At 35.7% G+C, this 25,991-nt stretch overlaps 2 protein-coding genes across 5 annotated transcripts in view; one reads left to right on the top strand and one right to left on the bottom strand.

The window, feature by feature from the left end:
• The window catches only part of mitfb (melanocyte inducing transcription factor b), a 30,706-nt gene extending 13,423 nt beyond the window's left edge, over window positions 1-17,283 (top strand). For 2 of the 4 annotated variants that reach the window (XM_028020034.1, XM_028020050.1), the window contains exons 3-10: window positions 11,420-11,635; window positions 11,725-11,820; window positions 12,201-12,318; window positions 12,480-12,572; window positions 12,685-12,741; window positions 13,896-13,971; window positions 14,846-14,993; window positions 15,661-17,283. In XM_028020034.1, coding sequence (XP_027875835.1) covers window positions 11,420-11,635; window positions 11,725-11,820; window positions 12,201-12,318; window positions 12,480-12,572; window positions 12,685-12,741; window positions 13,896-13,971; window positions 14,846-14,993; window positions 15,661-16,059 — 1,203 coding nt within the window. In that variant the 3' untranslated portion in view covers window positions 16,060-17,283. Of the gene's footprint in view, window positions 1-8,642; window positions 8,810-11,419; window positions 11,636-11,724; window positions 11,821-12,200; window positions 12,319-12,479; window positions 12,573-12,684; window positions 12,742-13,895; window positions 13,972-14,845; window positions 14,994-15,660 lie in introns of those variants that run through there. The other 2 variants (XM_028020059.1, XM_028020042.1) reach the window with 2 other exon arrangements.
• Window positions 17,284-20,156: 2,873 nt separating this feature from the next.
• Window positions 20,157-25,047, bottom strand: LOC114146199 (2-epi-5-epi-valiolone synthase-like). The gene is made up of 5 exons (XM_028020070.1): window positions 24,851-25,047; window positions 23,003-23,633; window positions 22,128-22,367; window positions 21,584-21,836; window positions 20,157-21,401 (listed from the first exon to the last, which is right to left on the bottom strand). Exons 1-5 carry the CDS (start codon window positions 24,973-24,975, stop codon window positions 21,298-21,300), a joined length of 1,353 nt encoding a protein of 450 aa, XP_027875871.1. The 5' UTR covers window positions 24,976-25,047; the 3' UTR covers window positions 20,157-21,297.
• Window positions 25,048-25,991: the final 944 nt, after the last annotated feature.

Below are 25,991 nucleotides of genomic sequence, written 5' to 3'. Positions count from 1 at the left end.
TACATATTTATTAAAGTGGCTTCAAATGATTTTAACTGCCATACAATAATTTCACACAAAAATTCAGCTGCAGCTCTCTAACAATAAGCCTTAACCTTCCTCCTCATTGTGCATGTTATTGCCTTAACTGTGGATATGGTAAAGTTAAGGCGAGTCATTATCTCCTTGTAGCCATTTTCTGTTTTCTTGTTTTTTCCAATTTGAAAAGTTGCTAATTGATCTGTTTGTTATGCCACAATTAAACCCCGATGTAGCAAGAAGTCACAGATGTATTTATTGGGAGTGTTAGCAGTGACACCAGTTGAGTTACCCATGAGTCTGTAAAACACTGTTACTTTTTTTCAGTGATTTTCTTTTTAAATACATGTACTAAGTTAAAGGCTGAATTAATGGAATTTCTTGAATTAAAACCATGTTGCAAATCATCTGTTGCAATAAGGTCTCCACTTCCAATTTATGGTGACAGACTTTACTTATCTAGCCCTCTACTGGAAAATAAAAAAAGATGTTTAATGTTTAATTTTTGTGGTTTTCCAAAATGTCCTTCAAAGCATAGAAACAAAATGTTAGTTGCTGAGAAATGCTGCAACAACTGAAAAAGAATTGTGGTTTTGTGCTTGGGCACATTTTCAGCACCTTTGGTGTGCGTGGCATGGGTCATCACAGGACACAAATTCAGTCCATTGAAATCATTACCTTCTTCATGTAGCATAAACATGACCTATTCACCATAATCTGAAGCTCTTTGAGAAATTTAGGATGCCCCCACCCTGAACCCTCACCTTGTGTACAATACATACAATTTGAGTAATGTCTCTGTGTTTGCCAGAGCTTACAGACATTCTTCTTTGACTGTGGTCTTCAAAATGAAAAGGCCGTTCAAGCTTGGCGCTGTTTAGCTGGGTTAACCTGCTCCCGTCTGTAGGTAGATTAGTGGAGTCCACACAGAGCTCAGGGGTACCAGGCAGAGCTGCTGAACCTCAGAAAGTGCAAACATTAAGCTCAGATGAGTTTATCTAAAGACTGATTGGACCCTTAATTAACCAACTGACCTCTGACCTCTTGGGGGAATAAGTATGGGATCAGTTTAGGGATCAAGACAAAGGCGAGCACAGACTTACCACACACTGAACGCTAATTCAGTGAAGAATGCTTGTAATTAGCGTCCACTGCCTTAATTCCTCAGCATATGTAAGAGAAAAAAAAACACACTGCTTTGAAATTTGCGCAGGCTAACTTCCTAAAAGGGTTAAAAGTTATGTGTTTATTTTTAAGGGATTTATGCCTCCGTGAAAAGAACAATGTACTCTTCTTCTCCACTCAATGCTTTTGGTGCACACAATTATTGATTCATAACAAGCATAGTTCATAACTAGTGACACACTGATCAGAATATTTTGTGGTCGACTTCCAGTCTTGAGTTTTTGTAAACCTGCTGTTTCTGATTTTGGCTAATAAATATAAATATTTTGAATTGTTTTAGCATATATTAGCAATTAGCATGATTAGTGTGGTTATTTTGGCCTAACGGTTTTGGAAATCATAATGAAGTCTTTCATTAAATTTGGGATGGATATTCTTTTAGTCAACAGTGTTTTTTACTTTGTTACTCTCCTCTGGATGCAGGTCAGTGTAGTCTCTATTTTAGTTGTTGAATTATGAAGGCTGATCTTAACTATGGCAACTGTCTTTTGTGACCTCTTTACTGTTTCATGCTCTGCTGGAGTAATTTTGGTAGACTGGCCACCAGTTTATGTTTTCATCCATGTTTTCTCCATTTCTAGGTAATAGCTTTCACTGTGCCTTACTGCTTCCCCAAAGACTTTAAAATAGATTTGTTACCTGAAACTGTCACTATATTTATGACTAATATTCTATATTCTAAATGATAAATTCTTTAAAGAGTTTAGAAAAAATGCCTGCTATCTGGGCATACTGCAAGAAGGCATAAACTCTGAGATTAGACTTGTCAGAGAGGCCCTCAAAGAGCAAGAAAATGTATTTATCAGTATTTGATATCTGTAATTTTTTGTTTCATATATTATTTAAAAGGGGGTTTCCAGCAGCTGTAAAAGCCAAATTATGCCATATTGGACAAGATGAAAAAATAATTACATATTTTCTCATGAAGTTTTCTTGTGGATTTACCAGTTAGATGTATAATCTTTATCCAGCTTACTCCAATTAATTGTAAAACCTCATAAACTACTAAAAAGTACAATAATTTTAAGAATTTTGGATATGGAGTGAGACAGGCTTAAGAGTGTCAATAAAACCAATAAAACATTGCATACATACTTAATTTGAATTCATGATTCCCAGTTGGTATGCCAGTCATTTTGTTATCTGGTTGAACGATACATGCTAAATGTTCAAACGCTAAAATAAACAATATTGGAAAGTACAGTGAGAATGCTGAAAAGGGGCAGATGTAATATTATTACTTTATTCCATTGCTTGGATTTTGATATTTGGTTTTTGTCCATTGTAAACAATTGGAAGTAAGATTAAAATACAGAACAAACATGTACTGTCTACATGGTGAAAGCTTTCATGCAGTAACACTATCACCACTGTGGGAGAAAGCTTGTCTTGTGCATTATTTGAAAAGAAACACAAACTTAAAATACTTGATATACAACCCACATTTATTCCAAGTAATTTTATGATAGCTTTCTCACCATGAGATCAACTAAGTATAATCCCCAACAGCATCATCTAGTATGAGCTACACTAACTTTAAGAGTATTTATCACAAAAATCACAGTTTCAATCAGCCTGGAGTGTTAATTTGCAATGCTTGTGCATATTAAGCTCACAGTATGTCAGAATGAGAGGCCGACATGACATGACAACAAGTTAATGTTGCCATTCACATTAAATTCACAGTTGTTGTCTGCAAATTCTGCAAAGCACGTTAGCAGTCTGTGAGACAAAGCGGCCCATTCTTTCAGGATGCAAGGCAAATGGTGACTGTCTTGCTAATGTATCCTGGTCAGACCATCATGGAATGCCTTGGGTATCCAAGTAAAAAAACATACAAATCATTGTTTGTCATTCTGAGTTCACCATGCACCCATTTTTATTCAATACAGCAGGACGCTTTGTGCTTGCTTTTGCAGAGTTTCTGACTTTTTAGGGGTTAGGTTGCCATTGCCCTCTGGCCCGCTGATGTCTAAAAACGAGTGAGGGGATAAATAGTTGCCTTGTTTGCCGCAGTTTCAGATGCTGCAAGTCAGAATTTGTTGTTACAAATTCCGACTTGCAGTGTACCCGCCTCGTGTGCTCTGAGGCGGGTACACTGAGTGAAGTTGAGCAGAGAAATGTTTAATTCACTCTCTCTGGCTGGACACACAATCCAGCTGCACTCACTACAGACACAGAACTGATGGCTTTATGTACAACTAAGACAGGGACCTTGGGGAAGTTAATTCTGTTCTTAAGAGTTTATAAACACACTATGAAAATAATCTCTTTTCATGTTAAAAACTGAAAATTTGTTACACCCAACTTTACATTGTTGCAACAAAAGCAGCATTGAGAAGACCAGGACTTTAAAGCCTGTGGTTTGTGGCCCTGAGGCTTCAGTGAAGTCCCTTGAAGCTCTGAGGTCATCTTATTATGTGTGATAATTTCGGAACTCACTGAGGACAAAATAAGATCAAAAGCCTCAATTGTTTATTTTAAAGAAACTAAACCAGGTGGATAAGAAATATAGCAAAAAATAAGTCAAAGTATTGGTCCGCATATTTATTTATTTTTAAATCTTATATAGTTTTAAAGATTAAGGAAGACAATCATTTTTACATGCAGTGTTGTATTTGTAAACAGACAAAATACTACAGTCCCTTGCTAAAATATTTATACACTTTAATTTTTTTTCCATTTTGCAACTTCACTATAGTTCACTATATTTTATTCTGATTTTACCTTCGGTGGTGCGTGAAAGTTAAGTCGAATTAAAAATCTGAAAAGATGTGGCGTTCTTTAGTATTTATCCCACCAGGGTCAGTACTTTGTGGGACTGTAGTTTTTCAGCATTCTTCTTTGAAAATGACTTGAACTGCATCAGATTGCCATTTCAAAATATTGCAATATTTTCAACTAAACCATCACATTGTTGCTCAGAGTGTACATTTAGGGTTGTTGTCCAGCTGGAAGCTGAACCTTCACCTCGTCCTCAAATCATTTGCAGTCTCATAGAAGTAAACTTCTCCACATAATTACCTGATTTCTGTGTTCCTTTGTCTTTGTGATGGTTTGTGTTCAGTAATGTTTCTGACAACCACCAGAGACCTTAACTGAACACTTGTACTTATAACCAGACTAATTACATACAAGTAGATTATTTACAAATTAGTGAACTTCTGAGTGCAGATTGGTCTGGATTTTATTTAGGGATCAAAATAAGATGCTGATTACTTATATGTTTTTCATTATCATTTTCTGTCTCATTTTTCTTGCACTACTTTTGGTCATCCTAGATTGTTGTCTTTACTTGTTAATGTTTGCAAAAGTTTTACACATTTAACTCTTCTAGAAAAATGGGCTTATATGGTTGTGCTTATTTGCTACATTGGGGCAGCAGTATTTTGTGTCTGTTGCATTTCATGCTCTTAATGCCTCCTTTGTTTCTTCTTTTGCAACAAGAAAATCTAGGATTTGGATTTAGTGAGTACGTAAGAATAAAATGGAGTTGTAACGAGCTCCCGTGGTGGCATGTCTTGCACTTATTTTTGTTGCTTTTTTTAGACATGTAAAAAAAGACATGGAAATTATACCTGCAGTCAGTAAATCTTTATGTCTCGGTATTCAAGAAGCCCTGTGCAGATGCAGGTGTAGAGCTAACTTTTTAAAGAGAGAAGGTTTGAAACGTGATATGAAACATTTAATGCTTTTGATATTTTCTTTAAGAGAAGTAAACATATAAAAACAAAATTGTCATTCTGTCTGTAACATACATGGGCCCGTGGAAATAGAACTATAGTCCAGTTCAGTTCTTTTCAGCTGGCAGAAAATGAAATGTTCCATAAATTACAGGCAATGTCTTCCCAGGAACCACAGATAAAAACCATCAATGACTTCATGACTGATGGTATACATTATTTGTAACACAGATTGATGTGAAAGAAAGATGTTTTTTTTGTTTCACAAATTTATCAGTAGGAACGTTGTGAGATATTCCCCAGGCAAGATGTGAAGATAAAAACATATTTTAAGCTGGTGTAGGGATGAAAACATAATAACTGTATTTTTGTCTATCCATTGTCTGTTAATGGCATATCCTTTAAATACATATAAAATGATTAATTCATATTTCAATGTAGTTGCATAATTACACTGATTAAAAATGGAAAACAAAAATCCAACTTTTAATTTTGACTCATTTATTCCGTGAAGAAAACCAACATAATTTGTTTCACAATTATTGTTATTCCTAACAACCTCTTAAAAGCAAATACAACTGAGGATTTTTTTTTATCCATGGTGTTCATCTAACACTGTACTTTATAATGATTTGAGGGTTTAAACTGCTATAGGTGTGGTATATAGCGAGACATACTGCAATTCTTTTTCATTTCGGTTTTACCTGTGCAGTGCCCCTGTTTGATAATGTTAGAGGATCTTGTATGTTGATTTCTAGTGACATAGACAGAGTAGGCTATGCACATTGGTGCATTTTCTCCCAATTGAAGGACCTTTTTAACCTGCTTTTAAATCTATTTTTGAAAAATTCAATATTTATTTGTACCTAAAATATCATAGAATAAAGTTCCATTTAAATAAAGTAGTGGGTTAGGTTTTTCTAAACTCATCATAAAATATGGAAAAACACTGAAAGGACTCCAAATGTGGAAAAAAATATCAATATATTTGATTTTTAATTTATCGGATTGAAGAAAATAAACTCTTGAGGACTTAATAAAAAGAATCATCCAATAACAGAGAAAATAATAATCTTGGCAGTGTAGCAATGCACTAATATAAAGTGAGATAATGAGAGCTGACAGAAGAATTCTTGTTCAATCCAATCAGTAATAAATCATATTATTTGTCCCAGAGTGACACTGCTGTGCCGTATACGTCTTTAACAAACAGTAACCGTGCCCCCATAGTGGCGTCAGCCCAGTGGTCTTGTGATGAGGATACCTGCAGGATATACTGTATGTTAATGTAGCTCACATGAGTGTCTCCTACAGAACAATGATGCTGTATCTGTGCATGGACAAGCACCTCTGAATGAGCTTGTGTTCCAAGGTACTTAGTAATTTCTAAATCACGTGACCAACATTTCTCTGATTACCTTTTCTAACTGAGTATTCATAGTTACTTAGTTGACACTTCATGGTTAACTTTTGTTTAACTCTGCTAAATTGTTTTGCCTTTGATTTTACATTTACACAGTTTATCAGGCATAGTGATACCCAGTTTGTGGTTTTGCCACCTTTAAGGGAAAGAAAACTGCCATCAAGCTTTTGCTAAAACTTGCAATGAATATTTTACATTACAAAGAGGAGGGTTTTTTTTAAAGATATGCTTTAATTGAGTTACACTTTGAGCATGAATTTGTTTACAGTCAGGCAAAAACAATTAAATTTAAGTCCAGTTTTTCCCTTGGCCACTCTAAAACATACATGTTTTTTTAGCCATTCATAGCTACAATTGCTGGCCTACTCTGGGTCATTGACCTGCTGCATAACTCCAGTGTGTTTGAGTTTAAGGTCACACATTGAGGCCCAGATATTATCCTGAAGGAATTTCTGACTGAGAGCAGAATTCTTGGTTCCATCAATTGCTTCAAATATCTGAAGCTGAACAGCAGCTCATACCGTCACACTATCACTGCGATGTTTGACTGTTGATATGATGTTCTGTCTTTGAAAACCTTAGTAAATTTTACACCAAAATGTTCTGTTTTTATCTCCACCGTTCACAGAGTATTTTCCCAGTAGTTTTTAGGGTTATAAAGATGAAGCAGTTAGATAACCTTTCTCAGTCTTAGCATCCAGTCCAGGTACTGAGATACAGAAGCACTCTGGCTATGATTACTTCACTGTAGGACAATGTCTTCCCCCCATATATGAAGCTGTTGCTGAACTGAAAAACTTCTTCTTCTGAAAAACTTCTGGCTTCTGCAGGATACAGCACCGAGGATACTGGGTGCACAATAAAGCATTATTGTAGTTTCTTCCTCCTAGCAGCTGTTAGATTAAAACCAGTAACACCATGACTCCCAACAAACTCAAGAAGTATTTACATTTCTGCTGTTATTTACACATCCCATCTGATCTTCATACATAATTTTTTTATGTATGAAGATCAGATGGGATGAAACACTCATCCTATGTTTTAAATTGACCAATTTACTGTCTAAGTACAAACCAATTTTTACTGCTGTACCTGTAACGTGCCACAAAAATGCCAACAACATGTTGCTGGTACACCTGATTTTTCAAAGGTGGCACAATAAAGGACCTTACTATATTCTATTCTTTTTCTTCTTCTTTTTTCTTGGACTGTTGTAAAACAGGTCTTTGTGTTTTGTTCAGCAGTAGTTCTTCTCATTCTGTTGTAGCTCTCTGTATTTGATTAAAAAAAAGTGTGTTTATGATGGTGTGGACTCTTAGTTCATCTCTACAAAAAACATTTTGCATATAGACCAAAAGTTTCACTTTGGTCTCATATGACCAGAGCATTTTTCTTCCAAATGTTTACCGTTTCTTCTCATATTTGTGCCACAAACCAATGCAATATTTGGATGCACATCTTATTTGTTACATTCAATGATGGCCTTCTTCTTGTGAATCTTCCACAACTGCCAGATTTGTGAAGCACACAACATATAGTTGTCATGTTTACAGATTGTGAGCTTTGGATTTCTGCAGCTCCTCCAAAGTTTCTTTGGTCTGCTTCTGGTATGCTTCCCTTGCCCTGCCATTCAGATTGACTGAATGAACTTGTTTTGGTAAATGTGAAGTTGTGTTCTGGTCTTTCCTTTTTTGGATGATTGATCAAACTGACATCTGCTTAAGCAGTTGTTTTATAATCTAACTCTGATTTAAAAGTTTTCCACAGCTTTAACTTTGACCATTTAACATAAGAGTTTGATTGAAAACGATCTTTTATTCATAGGATTTGCATGCGTCATTGTTTGCTTAAGTTCATGTACTGTTTGAGTACTGAAGAATTTTTTTCAAATGTAGCAGAGATATCAGAAATTAGCTGACTGCTTATTCTGGGCCTGTGATGTTTAATGTGATAAAAATAACTGCAAAGAAATCTGTTTAGAGACAAGTTCTTGTTAATTTCAGTAAACTCATCTAGAGAAGCAAACTGCAGACTAAAGACAATGAAGAAGACTTTATTCTTTGTGCTGCGCTAAACTGGGAACACATATCAAGCATCCACATGGGTTAAAAAGTGGATGGGGCAAAGACACGGCCCCAGGCAAGGTTCAGTTAAAGAAGTGGCTTTCTCAAACAAAGACTCTAACTGTTGGCAGTGTATCCTGACATCAAGTGACACGCTATAAAGAAATAAATACAGTTTTTACATAAAACAACACAAATTTGAAAAGGATCATTGTGTTCACTGAGATTCACAGACATGCATATCTAATTAGTTTTCTTGCCTTTGAAAAGCTGAGCTGGATGTGTGTCTTCTCACTCCAGCAGGCACAGCAGAGGAGGCAGCTGCTGCAGCGCATCTTGGCTGAAAAAAAATCACACTTGTATTTTTAACTTTTGCTTAAATTTAACGGTTCAAAGGAGGAAATATGCTTGAGATGCTTGGATACCAACCTTATGAGGTATGTCTTTTATATATATGAAAAACAGCTGAACAGGATATTTAATTAATCAGAATTTGGTCCACTTCACTATCTTGACTCCAGTTGTATTATCTTTAACAGTGCCAGGGTATTGTTTAAAAACATTTTTTTGTTGATTTTTGTAAACTGCAGGTGTTGTTGAGAGATTTTTTGGCGAATATTCAAGACAAACGGAGGAAAGTTTAAATTTAGACCTCCAAATGTGAGATGGATTACAGCAGCTCCGCTCCATTTAAAATGCTTTACAGTCTGACAAACACTGTCTCTGAAGTTGTTTGTGTGTGTATGTGTGTGTGCGTGTTTGTGTATAAATGTGGATGTTGTGTGGGTCTGCCTGCAGCTATATATTTCTAGCTCATTAATGCTGGCGGATTAATGAGCCTCAGAAATCAAACTGAACTGCAACTTGTGTGCAGAGCTGGAAGGCAACACTTGTCACCATCTTAAATTAAGTTGTGAAGTATATTAAAGCATTTCTTGATTATATTGGTCTTTTTTGAAAAGTAATTTAATTTGACTAAATAAAACTTTGTAGCAACTAGGGGGGCAAAGATGCGTCCAGATTTTAAGAAACTTTAAGGGAAACAGAAAAAAATTGTCTTCACCGTTGAAGTAAAGGGTGTACAAATCATAAACTTTGGTTTAAATAATCTTACCAAAGTAGAATACTGTATTCGACTCAAGGTTTGATTCATATTTTAGACAATTGGTTCTGAAAGGCAAAAAAACATTTAAAATGCTCCTTTTCTTGAGGTTTCACAAATAGAATAAATGCCTCAGTGTTTTAAAGAATCACAGTTCAGTGTAGAAAAGGGCAGCGACGATCAAACAAGCTCTCAAGACAAGATGACACACAATGCAAGTTTATTAGAATGAGATGAAACCAGAAAGATTTTAACAATATTTTCAGGAAAACTGAATGACACCAAGAGTGTCTCTGTGTGTCTTATCAATTAACGCATGTCAGTTGTCGCATTTAACACATATTGTACATGCCTGGCTGAACTGGACCAAGACATAGTTGACATGAACAGTCAGATCAGAAACCATCAGCCAGATGCTCTGGGCTTGGATTGTTGTATTGTTGCTTCGCACCTAAGAATCCCTTTCATTTGTTTGCTTAACCCTCCTGTTATGTTTGTTTCTGAGGTACAGCAGTAATGTTCCTGGGTCAATTTGAGGAGAGTGTTTAATCATGCAATACTGTCAGAAACCAAAAAAATCCTCCAAAACATTTTTGTATATGATTATTAACTAACCATTTCAATCAATATTTGTGCAATGATGTTTTTTTATCTCTCACAAATAAAGAATCAATGGTGATTACTTACTTATTTACTCATTTGGACATAAAAAATTTAATTTACTAGCAATAATTATCCTCGAAATTGATATTTTGTAAAAAAATGTATATTACATTTTGATTTTGATTTTTTTTTTTTTTCAATGGGTGATCTTTATAATTGAACTTGAGAGACATATAATGTTCTGGGTCAAATTGACCCACTGATTAAAATCAAGATAAATGAGTCATGCAGAGAATATGTATGTTTTCCCCCCACTTCTACTGAGTGTCCACTCAGTGTGGGTGAAGTTTGCCCACGGGAACAGAAAAGGTTCCCGTCAAAAGTTGTATGAACACCTGCTTTCTCGCAGTTTCCTAGTGAAGTAAAGAGAATAGCGAGAAAGTGGGCTTGTGTTCGTGCAGGGGTGCATGTATGTGTGTGTGGTGAGTGAGTGTGTGGTGAAATATGGTTCATAGGTACAAGGAAACATATAGAACTGGAAATGTTTTTACCTTTTTTACCCTTTAACTTGATTGCCTGGTCAAATTGACCAGAATAGTATCTATGTTAAAAGTAGACGCAGGGGGTGGTGCAAATGTGTAAAATGAACCATTTTTAATTTATATTTAGAGTGTGCTTATTAAGATAAATATAAAAAGTTCCATGCAGAAAAAATATTTTCAACTGTTTAAAAAAAAATGTTTAACTTTAAAACAGGTCAATTTGACTCGCAACATAACAGGAGGGTTAAATGAATTTGTCACAAAGGACAGTCTTTTGAAGAATATGTTATCAGTTCCAAGGTTGTCTGAATTCCAAAATTCATTAAATATGTTCTGCCGTGTTTTCAAAATACAATATAGATTTCATTACTTTTCAAGCTCAGTTCAGATTTCTTTTTTTGCTTTTACTTATTTTGTAATTGAGTTTGTCCCCCAGCACAACAAAAACAATTTTTTGACACCTCTGTCAACACGGCAGTCTCACTCAAGAAATACTTCCTTACATGCTTCCAAATGAAAGCCTCAAATACTTGTAAACTGTAATAAAATTTGTCATTTAGCCACTCATTTTAACATCTGAAGCTCATAATAGTAGTTTAAGATTTCACCATACAAAGTCAAGGGGGACATAGATAGCGATTCATGAGACATGTTTCACTTTGATGAGAAATATTTTTGCGACAACTCAGATGTTTAAGTAAAACTGTTCCTTTGTTGACCTTCTTCTACCCAGTAGGTGTCACCCTAATCTCAGAGTATTATGTTTTCTTAGAATTATGTTTTCTGCTTTCGATCAACAGGTTCAGACTCATTTGGAAAATCCAACCAAGTACCACATCCAGCGCTCGCAGCAGCAGCAGGTGAAGCGGTACCTGGGAAAGCTTGGTTCCCAGGCATTGAGCTTGCCCTGCCCCAACCAGTCCTCTGACCACGGGGGCATGCCGCCAGGGCTGGGCAACAGCGCCCCCAACAGCCCTATGGCCTTACTGACCCTCAACTCTAACTGCGAGAAAGAGGTGTGAGCGGTTTCATTGTAAACGGGTTGTGCTTTCACATTTCGTGTTAGTAGAGTTAATTGAACCTCGGCTTTTGTGTCTGATTGTAGATGGATGATGTCATTGACGACATTATTAGTCTGGAGTCCAGTTACAGTGATGAGATCCTCGGCTTGATGGATCCTGGACTGCAAATGGCAAACACGGTGTGTGAGTTTTCTGGTGTGTTACTGTCAGCACAGAGCTGTCTGTGAAAGGTCGCAACATATAAGAGATTGAGAATAAATGATCTGCATGCTAATGGAAATAAACTGACATTTTAGAGCTTACATCTTAAAGCAGTGTTCATGTGGTTCTGCACATTTATTTACTTTTTTCACTAATGAACAGAAAAGTGTATGGTAATTAATGAGTTCAGTAAGTGCTTCATGCCGTATTGACGGATCACAAAGTGATGCCATTTGCCTGACTGCAATAAAAACCCTAACATCAATTCTGACATTTTCCCACTGCATTGTCGTTCTCATTACTGTGGTTTGATAAGCCTCTAATAAAGATAGATGTATTCTCTCCGTCACTCCCCCAGATCCCTGTATCTGCTAACCTCATGGACATGTACGGTAATCAGGGCATGCCTCAGCAGGGCCTGCCCATCAGTAACTCCTGCCCTGCCAATCTTTCCAACATCAAAAGGGAATACTCAGGTGAGCAGGAAGCAGAGCAGATCTTATACAGACAGTGGCTATGGATTTAAATTTACGATTGCATCAATTCTTTAATAATATTACCTGCCTGGGGATTGGGATTATGAAAATGCATGCTTTTTTGCACTGATTGTTTAGTTTTCTTGTTATTTGTTATGTAGTGTCTCAATCCCCATCCATCATGCACATGCTGGACAAGTCTGAATCCTGTGGAAAATTTGACACCTATCAAAGGCCAGAAGGATTTCCTGTGGGTACGTCTCAGTATTCATCTCCAAACTACACAAACCAGTGCTGTTTCTTTTAAATCACTTGTAAAGCATTTATGGCACCCTTATTTTTAACTAACCAAAGCACTTTTTCCAGAAGTTGAGGTAAGAGCCCTCGCAAAAGAAAGGCAGAAGAAAGACAACCATAATTTGAGTAAGTTCCAATTGCAGCATCCTATTTTATTTGCCAAAATTAACATTTGACAAACTATTTTGCTTGACGCACCATCCAAATACCTTACAAATCCTTTTTAATGATATCTTTATTTCTAATTCATTTTGATCATATTCATTTTTACATCCAAAATCTAGAACTATAAAATAGTTAAAATAAAAAAGCAAACAGAGCACAGTTGAAACTTGACAGAGTGATGACCTCATATGCAAACACCAAGCTATGGCATCAATGCAAAAATTGACCATGCCAAATAAAAGTAGCATTGGTGAAGTATTGAGTGGTTTTAATAGCAAATATTGATTTGTCCATTGAGAAGCTAGAAGTAAGGAAATATTTCTGAACAGCCTGCAGAGCTAAAGAATTTGGGGTTTGGGATTCAAACCTCTGGATTACAGCGTCAAGAATAAAAGTTCAGTTGCATATTAGGAATCTGTTCTACCACACTATGTACTGCCCCACTTTTTCCTTCATTTAGCTGTGATACTCAAAAAAATGAGTGACTACTTCACCTAGTAATAGTATATAGAGAGGGACTATTCATAGAGTTGTTGTTTATAGAATAATGCATAGTCGTTATCAGATGTGTTGTACTGACAGCAGCCTCAGAAAAGTTTTTCTTCCAGAAGGAATGTTCGCTTTGGTCGTCTGACTGCTGACTTATTGCGCTTATCATTCATAGTTTGAACTATGTAATTTCTTTCTCCCACAACTTAGTTTTTTTCTGTCCTTTGAATCCAATGTTTGAGTTGTTTCAAAGAAATCTGCCCTCTTCTCTGTCACTATTTTCACTCTTTTTTTTTTTTTGCGTTTAGGAGCTTTGAGGAAAGTAAATGTAAAAAAAAAAAACTGCATCTTTTTTTGAGTTGCCAATAAGTGACCACACATCCTTATGACAAAATTTTGTCATTTTAATTTGAGAGAATAGTATGCTTTTTGATGGCGTTTCATATCTCCGGTTAACTTCATCCTTATAGTACATCATATATTTCTTATTTTAAAAGAATGTAGAGCCAATTGGGATTCTTTTTTTCATATATTGAACCGTTTTAAGTTTCTGGCTCTGAAATAGTATGGTTGCTCTTTAATAAATCCTGGAGCTATGTTTGTTTAATTCCTTGCTTGTTTTGCAGTTGAAAGAAGACGTCGGTTTAACATCAATGATCGTATCAAGGAGTTGGGGACTTTGATTCCAAAATCCAATGACCCGTAAGTTTCCCATTGCTTTGATTTTACTTCAGAAAGCTTGAAATAATGAACCGATTCATACTTTCTTTGGATTGTTGTATTCTCGTATCTCATATCTGAAGATTATAGCAGTGTGTGGTTTCTGTAATTGGTTGTGAAGATAATACTATAAACATAAAAAGAATAGAAAAGTTAAACCTGTTCTAGAGTACATATAAAAAAAATCTGTACTCCTTTAATATTAATTCTTTTTTTATAGCCAAGTCCCCTCTCTATGTTGCTATCTCTGCAAACAGAAACTCAAGGAAACATTGTAGGAGGAAACCCACAAGGGGGGTTTTGTACCAGAAAACACTGTAACATTTGAGGCAATGGTCTTGATTTGTGTAACTGATGAATTCTTGTATTAGATGCAGCTGAACTTTAAAACTACACATTGGTGTATTTGATAACCCATTTTCTGCTTGAAGGCTAAATGTGACCTTTAGTGAATCAATAAAGGTCGCTCCACAGTTTGTGGTTCACCCTGAATATTGTAACATTTGCTAGTTGTTTGAAAGGCCTATTTTTTATTTTGATAAATCCACTCCCCTCGGACATTACCATTATATGTCTAAATATAATTCATTTTCTCTGATATTATTCTTTTTTAAGTAATCTTAATTCAATCCTTACATCTTATCGTTTTAGCCTGTGATGTTGCAGCTCTGAAGCACACCTTGCTAGTCTTGCTCTTATAGCATTATAGAGGTTTTTCAATCTGAAGCACTGCAATTACATGTGGTTAAATACCAAACGTTTCTCATTTTTGTCTTAAAGCAACTCTTAAGGTTGAGAATGTTGACTGACATTAAAATGTCAAGCAAAGGAATAATGGCATCTTTGTGATTTTTAGAGACATGCGCTGGAACAAAGGCACCATCCTGAAGGCATCAGTGGATTACATCCGAAAGCTGCAGCGTGAACAGCAGAGGGCCAAGGAGCTGGAGAATCGCCAGAAAAAACTTGAGCACGCCAACCGACATTTGATGCTCAGAATACAGGTATATATATCAAGAGAACAGCGTAATTCCCATTATGGCATTTATATTATGTACTGTATGTGTAAACCTGTACTGTGCCTTTTAAAAGAATTCATATTTCAACAACTCTTTCATATTTTATCATTTTACAAACACAAACTTTAACGTATTCTATTTGAATTGATTATAACAGACCAACAGAGAATAGTGCATATTGTGAAGTGAAAAAACTGAATAAATAATTTCCATCTTTTTTTTAATGAAATCCCAGAAAAAGCAACGACCTCTGTATGTGTTTAGGTGATGGACACATATCCCAAAAGACTTGCAGCTGTAATACAATAATATAGAAAATATATTTTCACTACAATTTATGTGCTTGAAAACAAATGCATGCAATGCATATCTGTTTTTTATTTATAGAAATCTTTGTAAGCTTTGTCTGTCTTGGTCTGTCACTTAAATTCTTGGAAAAAACATTCAAGTTTGTAATTGTAGGATAGGAAATAAGTATAGAAATGTAACAGTGAGAATGTGAATGTCTTTTTAAAGGACCTCATCTCTGCTAACCTCTTTGACAGATGGAGGTTAGCATCTGTCAAAGATGCTAACCATAATAACTGATGCATAAAAGACACACAAACCTTAAGTCACTCTTCTGTGTGTGCAAATGACTGTACCTTTACAGGAGTTGGAGATGCAGGCTCGGGCTCACGGTCTGGCCATCACATCCTCAGCACTCTGCTCTGCCGAAGTTGGGGTGCGGCCCATTAAGCAGGAGCCCGCTCTGGAGGACTGTCAACAAGACCTGTACACACTCCACCCTCATCACCAACACCACCCCGCCTGCACTCCGGAGCAACCCAGCACGCTGGAGCTGACCGAAGGTCACTCCAACTTCCCGGATGACCACTACGGCAGTGTTCACGGCAAAGCAGGATCCAAACTCAATGACATCCTCATGGAAGACAACTTATCACCTGTCAGAGGTGGGGACCCTTTGCTCTCTTCCGTCTCCCCAGACACTTCACAAGACAGCAGTCGCAAGAGCAGCGTCAGCATGGATGAGAATGAAGAAGGCTGTTAGCGCACCCTAGTGGTAGACACCTTTTCTGTATCTTTAATCCCTCCATCTTGCCAGAAAACAAGAGGCTAACACAGTTGCAGTTATTTTTTTTATTTTTATTTTTTACCTTTCTTTTCATTTTTATGTTTACATGTTGTATCGCCTCCATTTCATTCTTTTTTTTCCTATTGTTTGTCTTTCTAAGCTTTCAACCTTGATTGCAAGGACTGATTTCAAAGTATTTTCTTTAATCAATGCTTTGGTGACAATGAGTTACAAAAATTAGATGTTTTTATATTTACAAACTATACATTTATCTTTCGCTAGAGATTAGATTGTTTTTTTCTATCGATTCCAAAGAATCTAGGGAAACTATAAATCACAGTCAGAGGTGTAGATATTTGTGGTGAGGTCAACACTGCTTTGAAAATCAGTAGCAATAATAGAAAGAAGGATATTTATTACTATAGTGCTTTACACTCCTTGTGTCTTAGATTGAACTTGAATGTGCCGATGCCTTATTAAAAAGTTTGTACATTATTGTTGTATTGCTATGCACACATTAGGTGATTCTCTGTCAGTCTTCCCAGTGAAATTACTTGCTTGATAAATATTAAACGTTTGTTGATTTTATCCTATTTATGACTCTTTACAGACATAATTTTATCTAAACATTCCCCTGAAAAGTGTATTTATTAAAAAAGGACAGAGAGAAGCTGAAATGATAAGTATAAGTATCTTAAGTGTCTTGGGGAGATACTTAAAAATATCTCCCCAAAATCTCCTTCAAGATTTTTAAAATACACAAATTCAACCAATTTTACGTAGCATTATGAGAAAACATCAAACTACAAAGAGAGACTAAAGTTTCAGCACAATGCCTTTTAACTACACAGTGCTCTTTATTCTGATAGGCTGCAATAGATAAATTACTAATATATTATTCACTGCCAAAACCACAAAAATACTAAATAACTCAGTGATTCTTGAGAAGAGGGACAAAATGGGTTTAAATTCCCCCCCCCAAATTTTGTTATTCCTCAAGCTTATGTATTCAAATATGACAAATAATGTTTTGGAAATGTAAAGATACTAAGGTGTAGGCTCCCAGTTGCAACATTTTTTTGAAAATTACATTTTTAATGGACATGACCCAGAACTTTGTCAACACCATCTCACAAAAATAAATCTAAAATTATTTTTAATGACCCTATTAGTGATATTTTTACTCAGTTTTACAGACAAATGCTTCTCAAGAAACAAAAAATATATTATTTAAAACAAAAAACATAAAGTCCATCTGAAGGAGTTGACACAGAACTGAAGGTGGTGACGAACTAGTGAGTAAAAAGAAAAACGTGATACATGTGAAGTAATGACATTTATGTAAAATACATTAAAATGAATTAACCGCACACTTAAGTGAGATTTGTCAACACTATCACTGAAAGAGTCACACTGTCAGTTAAAAACTCTGATGGAGTTGACAAAATGCCAAACTACCTCAATTTATCTGATGTTATTATGAAGGAGGCCATATTGTAGCTCATCAGGTCCATGAAATCTTTACAGTATACTAAAGTTAAGCATTTATTTCACAAAAGTTCAGAAAAATTTAGTAAATTGTCAGTTATGGTGTTGACACATCATGGTTGTGACGAGCAACTTGGGACTAAAACGGAAGAAAAAACTAAAGAATAACATATGCTAACCAGAGCTGCCTAGCCCTCTTAGCAAAGGAAGAGGTCATGGGGTCCTCAGAAGTTCTGATGCCCCAAAATAACGCCTGATATTTTTTTTTTACATTCTTTTTATGTCTGACGGTGTTGACAAAAACTTGGGACAAATTTCAATTGAGTTGGAAAACATGTAAAAATGATTTTTAATTCAATTTATTGATACTTTTATAATTATTTATTTGAATACTTATACTTAATTGTCATAATATATTATCTTAGTATTCCTTTAATTGTTTTACACTATTATAATGTATTGAGTTCTGCTCCAGGACAAGGGATTTTAGACGCCACCTACTACAAAGTTTAAAATAAAAAATATTCAGCAAACACCATGAAAACATACATTGTTGTGCTCACATAGCCCACGTTAGTTATTTGAAAAAAAATTTATTTTGTGTATATTTTATTCAAATTTTGTGGTTAATCCACAGACCTGTTTTGTCCTTTTTCTCGAGAACTTCTGAACTAACAAAGTTTCAAAAATTGTCTCAAAATATGAGAGTGAGTTTATATAAGCAGTAATAAGATGCGCAGGATTGTCGGAGATCTTAGCACACAGTAATGAAACACTGCAGAGGTGTTGCTCTCTATCCTCAGATCTTTTTTATATTTGTCATATTTGTACCACTTCAGTAACATTTTACATTCAGGGCGGGGTTTTTTTGTTTGTTTTGTGAGCATGTGAAATTTTTAATGCTGAGGAGAATAAGGAGACTGATTTTGTCTGAAATGCATGAAATTGTCCAGACACTGGATTAACCTCTGTGAACTGAAATGTAGTTTGTTAGGCTTTTGTGCAGAAACGTACAATGTTTTGCTTGAGAGTCGAGTAACCGAAGTACACGTGTGCTGTATATTTCTGCAGTTTGAAAAGTTGTTGCTGAATAACCTTGTGCCATTACTGATATCTCTGACACAGCACAGTCTCCGTTTTGTCAAACTATGCAATGTTTGAAGTTGTGCCTGTGACGCATCATGTCTTGAAGTTGTCATTTATGAAGTAGCCTTAGACAGTAATAATTCAATTTCTATTTCATTTAAGTGCCTTGTGTTACCTTGGTGATGTACAAGGAATCATGCAATATTTTGAGACTGATTATGCCGGTATTTGGTGCTTTATATACTAAAGAAGTAAGTTTTACAATCTCTTCCAAAAGTGACAGGAAATGACTTTTGGTCAGTGTGAGAAAACAAACTACATCTCTTAAACTCAAGAACCACAAGAAATAATTTTCTAAACACTTCAAAGTGTTCAGTATTCAATGAAACCTAATACATCTTATTAAATTAGTAAGTCCATCTTATAAATATAGCACCTTTTACAAGTAGAAATCACAAAGTACTTCACAAAGAGTCTGAATAGTGAAACGTTTAAATTCAAACATGATTAAAAAGACAAGGATGTAATCAAATGAGCATATATGACAGACTGCAATGTATTTTTACAGTAAGTACTTTGCTTAGCTGTTAGATGCAGAAAATGTATTTTTTAGGGTCACAAACTCTTAAGCTTTACTTTTACTTCTGAAAAAATAGCTGGCTTGTATCTATGAGCTAGACCAGTGGTGCCAAAGGAAGTATGACTCACAAAGATTAACGTTTATGACAACTAGCCCCCAAAAGCTAAATTTAGACAACAGTGCCTCTGTGTAAACAAGATGAAAATGGTGATGAATAAAGTGGGAAAAGATTCCTACATAAAGACGTCTAATAGTTTTGTGGTTGAAAAGCTACGTTTAAAATGGAGCTCCAAATGTTTTAAATTTAACGACTAATCAAAGCATGCAGACATATGTAGAAGTCAAATTTTCAATTTTACTTTTCTTGGCTAAATAAAGACTAGAACTGGCCAACCTGAAATAGCTTGAAAAATATGTCTGTTAACAAAAGCTTTTGGAGGGACACAAGAAACAGAGGAATTAATTTGTAGATTAGAAACAGAAACCACCAGTGTCTCCACCTAATACAAAACAAGTATTTATTTAAATAAAAAGGTTCACCGTGGGAATTTTGTGTGAAAGTATTAGAGAATGCAATCATGGCCACTTTACTTTGACTACCACTTTACTACCACTAACAGGTGAACATTTCTGGATTTCGTAAAGAACTCTTTGAAAACTCCTTGAACCCAAAGACCTGTAGGTTGGAAAATATGTACCTTCTTAGTTTGAGTCTGTCCACCAATTTGAATTGTGACCAAATACCAAATTTACACTAACCTAATTTATAGTGTCCTTTTTACTCCCAATTATCAAAGCATTTAGTTAAAGATAGTGAAGACTGGTTTTAGCATTAGCTTGAAAAACAAAAACCCGCCAACATAATTGAACCACTATTTGTTGTTGTCTTTAAATACATGCATACATGTGTATTTATTACTGAACACTTTTAAACTTCAGATATTGCTGTTGTGCTGTGTGTTCTTAGAATAACACCGAGCATTTAAAATCTTTCTGACTATAGCATGAATGTAGTTGAGCAATTGTGCCAACAATGAAAGATGCAGTATATTTATACAAACTAAAGGTTTTGAGCTGCTGATGGTGTCTTTCATAACCTTTTACCAGAAACAAGAGCTGTAGTGCTAGTCTGTAAAATATAGTTTTGGTGAAAATTGTTTATTAAGCAGTATGAAAGACATGGTTCCAAGAGTAACTTTATTTTATTTTTTTTTTAATATTTTGTCGCATTTTACCATGCGTCACACAGTGTTACAATCTACTGAGTACACTCTGTACCAACTCATTGAAAGCCAGTAAAAAGCTTGTATGTGACCATTGAGTCACTGCAGATGGACCCTTATGATTGTAAGATTTAGGGTAATAAGAATAATACACAACCTTTCAATCAAGAGCAAGTAGCTCTCGGTTTAAAGGTTGCGTGTTGCACTTCGATATATTGTGGTGTGTTTTAAATCCACTAAGGAAGAACCATTTTATCTCGGTACTTGAGTGTCTGAACAAGTTTATTCCTGTGGTTCATAAAGTGTACTACTACTGTTTTCATTGTCACAGTTATTAAGAGACAAGTGTTGCAATACTTACTGCGCCCACTGATTTGTTAACTCACGCTCATTGGTACTCGATGTTAAACTACTCTGTTAGAAATATTAAAAGATTTATTTGAACTTTTTGACTGGGTGTTTTCTCTGCGATTTTAAAAATATTGCTATCTAATAATTTAAATTAAAAAATGTTGCTCCTTGCGGAGATTTTCACGGTTGCTAAATATGCTAAATTATACTATTCCTAAGCTATTACATTTATAATCTGTAAACATGGATGCTGTACAAACTTTGTTAAAAATCACTTGGAATAAAGTTATAGATCTTTAAGCATATTCTGTGGAGATGTATTTTCAAACCTTATGAGTGCATTTCAACTCAAGTATCAATAAAATCTATTCCTAGACTAACCATGATGTTACCATCATGTCCCAATTTTTTTATGGACCATGTTTTGAACATGTAAAGACTCAGAATATGATATTACAGTTAGCACTGCTGATTTTGTTTGTTTTTTTAATAATAGTTTATCTGGTTACTACCAAAGGTAGAAAGTTCTTCAGTCCACTTCTGAAAGGCTTGATATATGACATTGTCTTCTATCATGTCATGGAAGATTTCTGTAAAATTAATAAAATGAATTTTTTTAAATTATTCTATTTTAATTATATTACTGACAGTGGTAATTAAACATGTCAGCACATCAAATACAGGCATATATATATATATATATATATATATATATATATATATATATATATATATATATATATATATATATATATACAGTATATTGCTTTACCTGCTCTTCCAAGCCCTGTTGGTAGAGGCATCCTCAGGGAGCCAGCTGAGTGCCTCAGACGCTCCCTGAAAGATTTCTGCACCAGGACCAAGGAGCATTCCTGGTGCCACACAGGTAGCTCCAGACCCAGCAAACACTGAATTATGCGGCTCTTCTCCTGCGTTGTCAGAAGCCCCTTTTGATGAGCCACATACACCATGAAGGACATATCAATGCTGACTGCCTCCCCATGAAGCAGCGCTGGCAAAACCCTCTGGGTGGTCAGAAAAGATGGAAACTCTTTAGCTGCACTTATTAACAAGATGGATTGTTTGCAAATGCATTACGGCCAATGTTCACTGAATTCCCACAATAAATGTGAATTTTGCATATTTTAAAATGTGTATGACTTGTTTTTATGTATTTTATTTTTAGCTGTTATGTTTTATGACAAATTGTATGACATATTCTTCACTTTGTGTTCCAGAAGTTTCCCCTACTGATGAACATCCTTTGTTAGTTTGTGTAGTGACACAGTAAAATATGTTGAAAACTGTTCCTTTACCATTTCTAGCTCAGGGCTGATAATGTGCCCAAAATCCACCAGCCGATCCAGATCATCCTCCCACAAATTTGGAGCCAGTTCCTCCAGCATTGTTTCTATGGCAATGCGCATGGATGCTGCAGCACCGTCTTCCTGTTCAGAGCCACCGCAGGTCTCAGAGGGCTGCAACTTGGCATGCAGCATTTTTCTGCCGTTCACCTCGAGCAGCTCAAATAGGCCCCGGTGCTTCATCAGGGCCATCTGAAATCATTACATCAATACGCTCACTATCGAAGCTGAATGTTAAATAAAATCAGGTATAAAACAAATTTGTGAAGTACAACTTGGTCCAAACAGATCAAGTTGTTCTGCAATATAAGATATTCTGCACTGCCACATGCATCCTTGTAAGAAATTAATATTAAGGATATTTCTAATGAATGGTGAACCACCTAAAAAATTTTTCATGAACAGAACAATTCACAAGAAAATAAAACAAAAGTTGTAAAAGTGGCAACACATTAATTTAATTAGTGAAGCATAAAATGAAATATATTTCTGATTAATTCCATTAATAATAATATTAAGAATATATATTAGCATCAAGTATTAATTTAATATAGTATAAAATCTTATTAAAGACTCATTTTAAATTATTGTAAAATTAAAAATGTTTAACTGATGGCTGCTAAGTGGAGCCATTTTTAGTGCTGCAGCCTTGCAGCAAAAAGGTGTTTCTGATTTATTAAAATTTACAAGATGGTTGAATCATATCAACACGCCTAAATTGTGTTTGATTGAGCGATTTGAGTTAGTTTGTGTGCTTCACAGAAATCCTACAATTATTGTTCCACATGCAAGACGTCATCAATCCATGCTCATGGACAGACAATCACCTTTAGCATCTCTGCAAGTCCGTTGGAGATCTGCCGTAGAGGCAGAGTTTGGAAGAATGAGCTGTCTAAAAATGTCGCCACTGGTGGAACGTAGCTTCCCAGCTTGTTTTTCCCCCCACCAAAGTTGACCCCTGTTTTTGCCCCTACACTGGCATCAATGTACGACAGCAGAGTCGTCGGCACCCTAATATACGGCGTCCTTCGTCGGTAAAGTGACGCTGCGAGACCAACCACGTCCAAACAGACTCCTCCTCCGAGCGCGATGATTGGCTCCGAACGTCTGTCAATCCCAAACTGGTGAACTTCCTCCAGGATCTTGGTCACTAACTCCATGTTCTTACTCTCCTCAGTGGTGGGCAGAGGAAGGATCTTGTAAATGACTCCTTTGGCATCAAAGTATTGAGAAACCTTAGAGCCGTACAATTCATGTACAGTTTTATCAATGACAATAAAGCGTTTCACAGGTTTGGAGTTGCTCGTGGTGCCTTTAAGTTCTTCGTCTTCTATGTGTCCCCAGAGCAAAGTGTCATTCCTGGGATCCAGTAGATCTTTACACTGAATGACTCTGTAGGTGAAAACAATGGGGCTCACCACCGTCCAGGAAACTCCTTGGTCAGATTTGTTCTCGTAGCTGAATGTAATTCACACCAAAGTAACAAAAAGAAGAATTGATTTAGTGTTTGGCATTATGTTACAATCAAAACTACATTTTATATGTTGTATTTACTATTAATTTAAGCTTTTTCATGCAAGCGAGATACAGAGAAACAGTGATAGTGGAACAGGACTTGAAAGGGTTTTTAAAGGGGCATGTTATTCCTTCAAATACTTTGTCTCTGAATCCAAAATGTAGGTTTAATGCACAGATGTTTTTGTTTCTGTTTTTATTTGAATTTGGTTCTTAATCAATTCAATTTCCATTCAGTTTTTTTTACCTGGTAATATTTTGTGCAATGTCTGCTTGGAAATGAATAAAACAGTCATGTAAGTAAGGATCAGGCCTAAAACAGATTTACTAGATGAATATTATGTGGAAATCATATCTCTGGGAAAAAAAGACAAAGGATCCAACAAAGTCCCAACACAAGATAGCTATTTTTTGTCATTGTGTGGTAATGTTTTTCTCTTTATAGATTCAACCTAAAATATAATGATAATAATTTTTTTTTAAAACTTTATTTTTTTGATTGTCTGTGAATCCAACTGAAAATGGAGTAATTTTCTCTTTTCTGTCGATTTAATATTATTTTATCCTTTCAGTTTAGTTAGAGTTAAGGTGTTCAAAGAAAAACTTCAAAAGATCTGCAGAAAATCTCAAGAAATTGTTATCAGAACCACTAAAGGCTTTTAGCGAAGTCTGATGATTTGGAAACGAAATATGAGCGGCGAATGTTGGCTCAAAACTTTTTATAGCGCTGTATAAATTGTTTATATGGGGAGCTGCTAAATCTAGGGTTTTGTAACCAAAATATGCATCATTTTCAACAATCTCACTTAAATAAATAAAAAAGTCTTGCATCATTAACATGGAAACTGCTCTCTTCTGGCAGTGCTGTAGATGTTTAACATGGTGCAGCAGCCTAAAATAGAAAGTTATTTCCACTCACTCTGTCCACGGACTTGACTACTGTAGATATGAGGGTGTACTGTCTGTGTACAGTGGGCTTGAATATAAACTAAATGTAACACAGACATACTTTATGAAGGAAAGATGATCATAACTTAGAAGGGACAGTGTTTTTATTTACTAAGATCAACATCAGTACTGTGACCTTCTTGTAACCTGACCGTCAGTATCCACTGTAGGTACAGTTTATACCAAATCATTTTCATTCACCATATACTTACATTTTAGCATCTGAAAGTTTTCCCTCCTTGTCTTGGCACTGTCCAGTGTGACGAGTCCACGTTCCACTCACTTGGACCAGATTGAACTCTGTTCGCTCTGAACAGCTGGTGTTGCTTGAATTCATGTTTCCAGAGTCGCTACCTTCACATGTACCCACTTTGCTTCATGAGGCGACTTACAGGATGCCAGTGAACATGATCACAGCTTAAAGTACAGTAACCCCCCCCCCCACACACACACACTTAGCGCTCCAGCAAACCGCACAGGCGTGTATTACAGTACTTGTTCTCTGTGCTCAGGGTTTATTAAGACTTTATTACAAGCATGTGAATTTATAAGAGTGGAGATACTGAATTAAAAAATGTCTGAATGGATGAGTTTTCTTATCCACAGTTGTACTATCGCTCTGTGACCTTTGTGGTTGAATAAGTGAGTGTATTGGGTATAAATGGACTTACATCCCTTCCGCTACATTCTGTTTTAATAGGTTGATGTGTGTATTTTTAATGGAATTTTGGAAGAAGATGAAAACTGACTTTGGGCTGTCTGCAACAGTGTATTTACAGGTCGTAAAAAGTTAATCAGGCATCTGCAGCCCGTTCTAAATTCTGTTGCTGGAGTCCTGACCAATAGGAAAATGGATGAAGTGGTTTCTTGTCACTTTTTAAAAATCTGCTGCTGGTCTTAGAGCAGTACATGGTCTTCCACCAAAATGCATTTCCGTATAGGTTGTCAAGTATGCACCTTGTAAATGTGTCAGGTTTTCAAAGAGCTACTTACTTGTGGTGACTTGGACCAGAAGGGAACAAGCAGAGGCAGCATTTAGTTTTTGATGTCCCTCAGATCTGGAACAAACTATCTGAAAACTGTTGCTTGTTTTAAATCAGGACAGAAGGCATTTTTAATACATAATTTAGCAGAAACAAAGTCTATTTTCCACTGTTTACACTGATTTTAGGAGACCGATTTTTATTTAATGATGTTATTGATATTGTACTGCTTTTTGCAACTAACTGTTTAACTGTGTTGTCTTTTGTGAAAGAGATCTTTGATCTCAAGGAGTTTTACCTTGGCCAAATGAAGGTTGATAGAATTTTTGTTGTGTTTATTGCAGATTTTGATTACAAAATTTGACTTATG

The sequence above is a fragment of the Xiphophorus couchianus genome, chromosome 1, assembly GCF_001444195.1.
Source record: "Xiphophorus couchianus chromosome 1, X_couchianus-1.0, whole genome shotgun sequence".
In the NCBI taxonomy this organism is placed as follows: Eukaryota; Metazoa; Chordata; class Actinopteri; order Cyprinodontiformes; family Poeciliidae; genus Xiphophorus; species Xiphophorus couchianus.
This window is presented reverse-complemented; position numbering and strand designations above follow the sequence as displayed.

What these genes read in the sequence shown, in the direction of transcription:
- LOC114146199 (XM_028020070.1), bottom strand. Translation starts at nt 24,975, where the DNA reads ATGAATTCAAGCAACACCAGCTGTTCAGAGCGAACAGAGTTCAATCTG. An exon ending in AAACTTTCAGATGCTAAAAT is followed by an intron (nt 23,634 to 24,850) that starts GTAAGTATATGG and finishes AATTACATTCAG; the next exon opens with CTACGAGAACAAATCTGACC. An exon ending in GACTTGCAGAGATGCTAAAG is followed by an intron (nt 22,368 to 23,002) that starts GTGATTGTCTGT and finishes TAATGATTTCAG; the next exon opens with ATGGCCCTGATGAAGCACCG.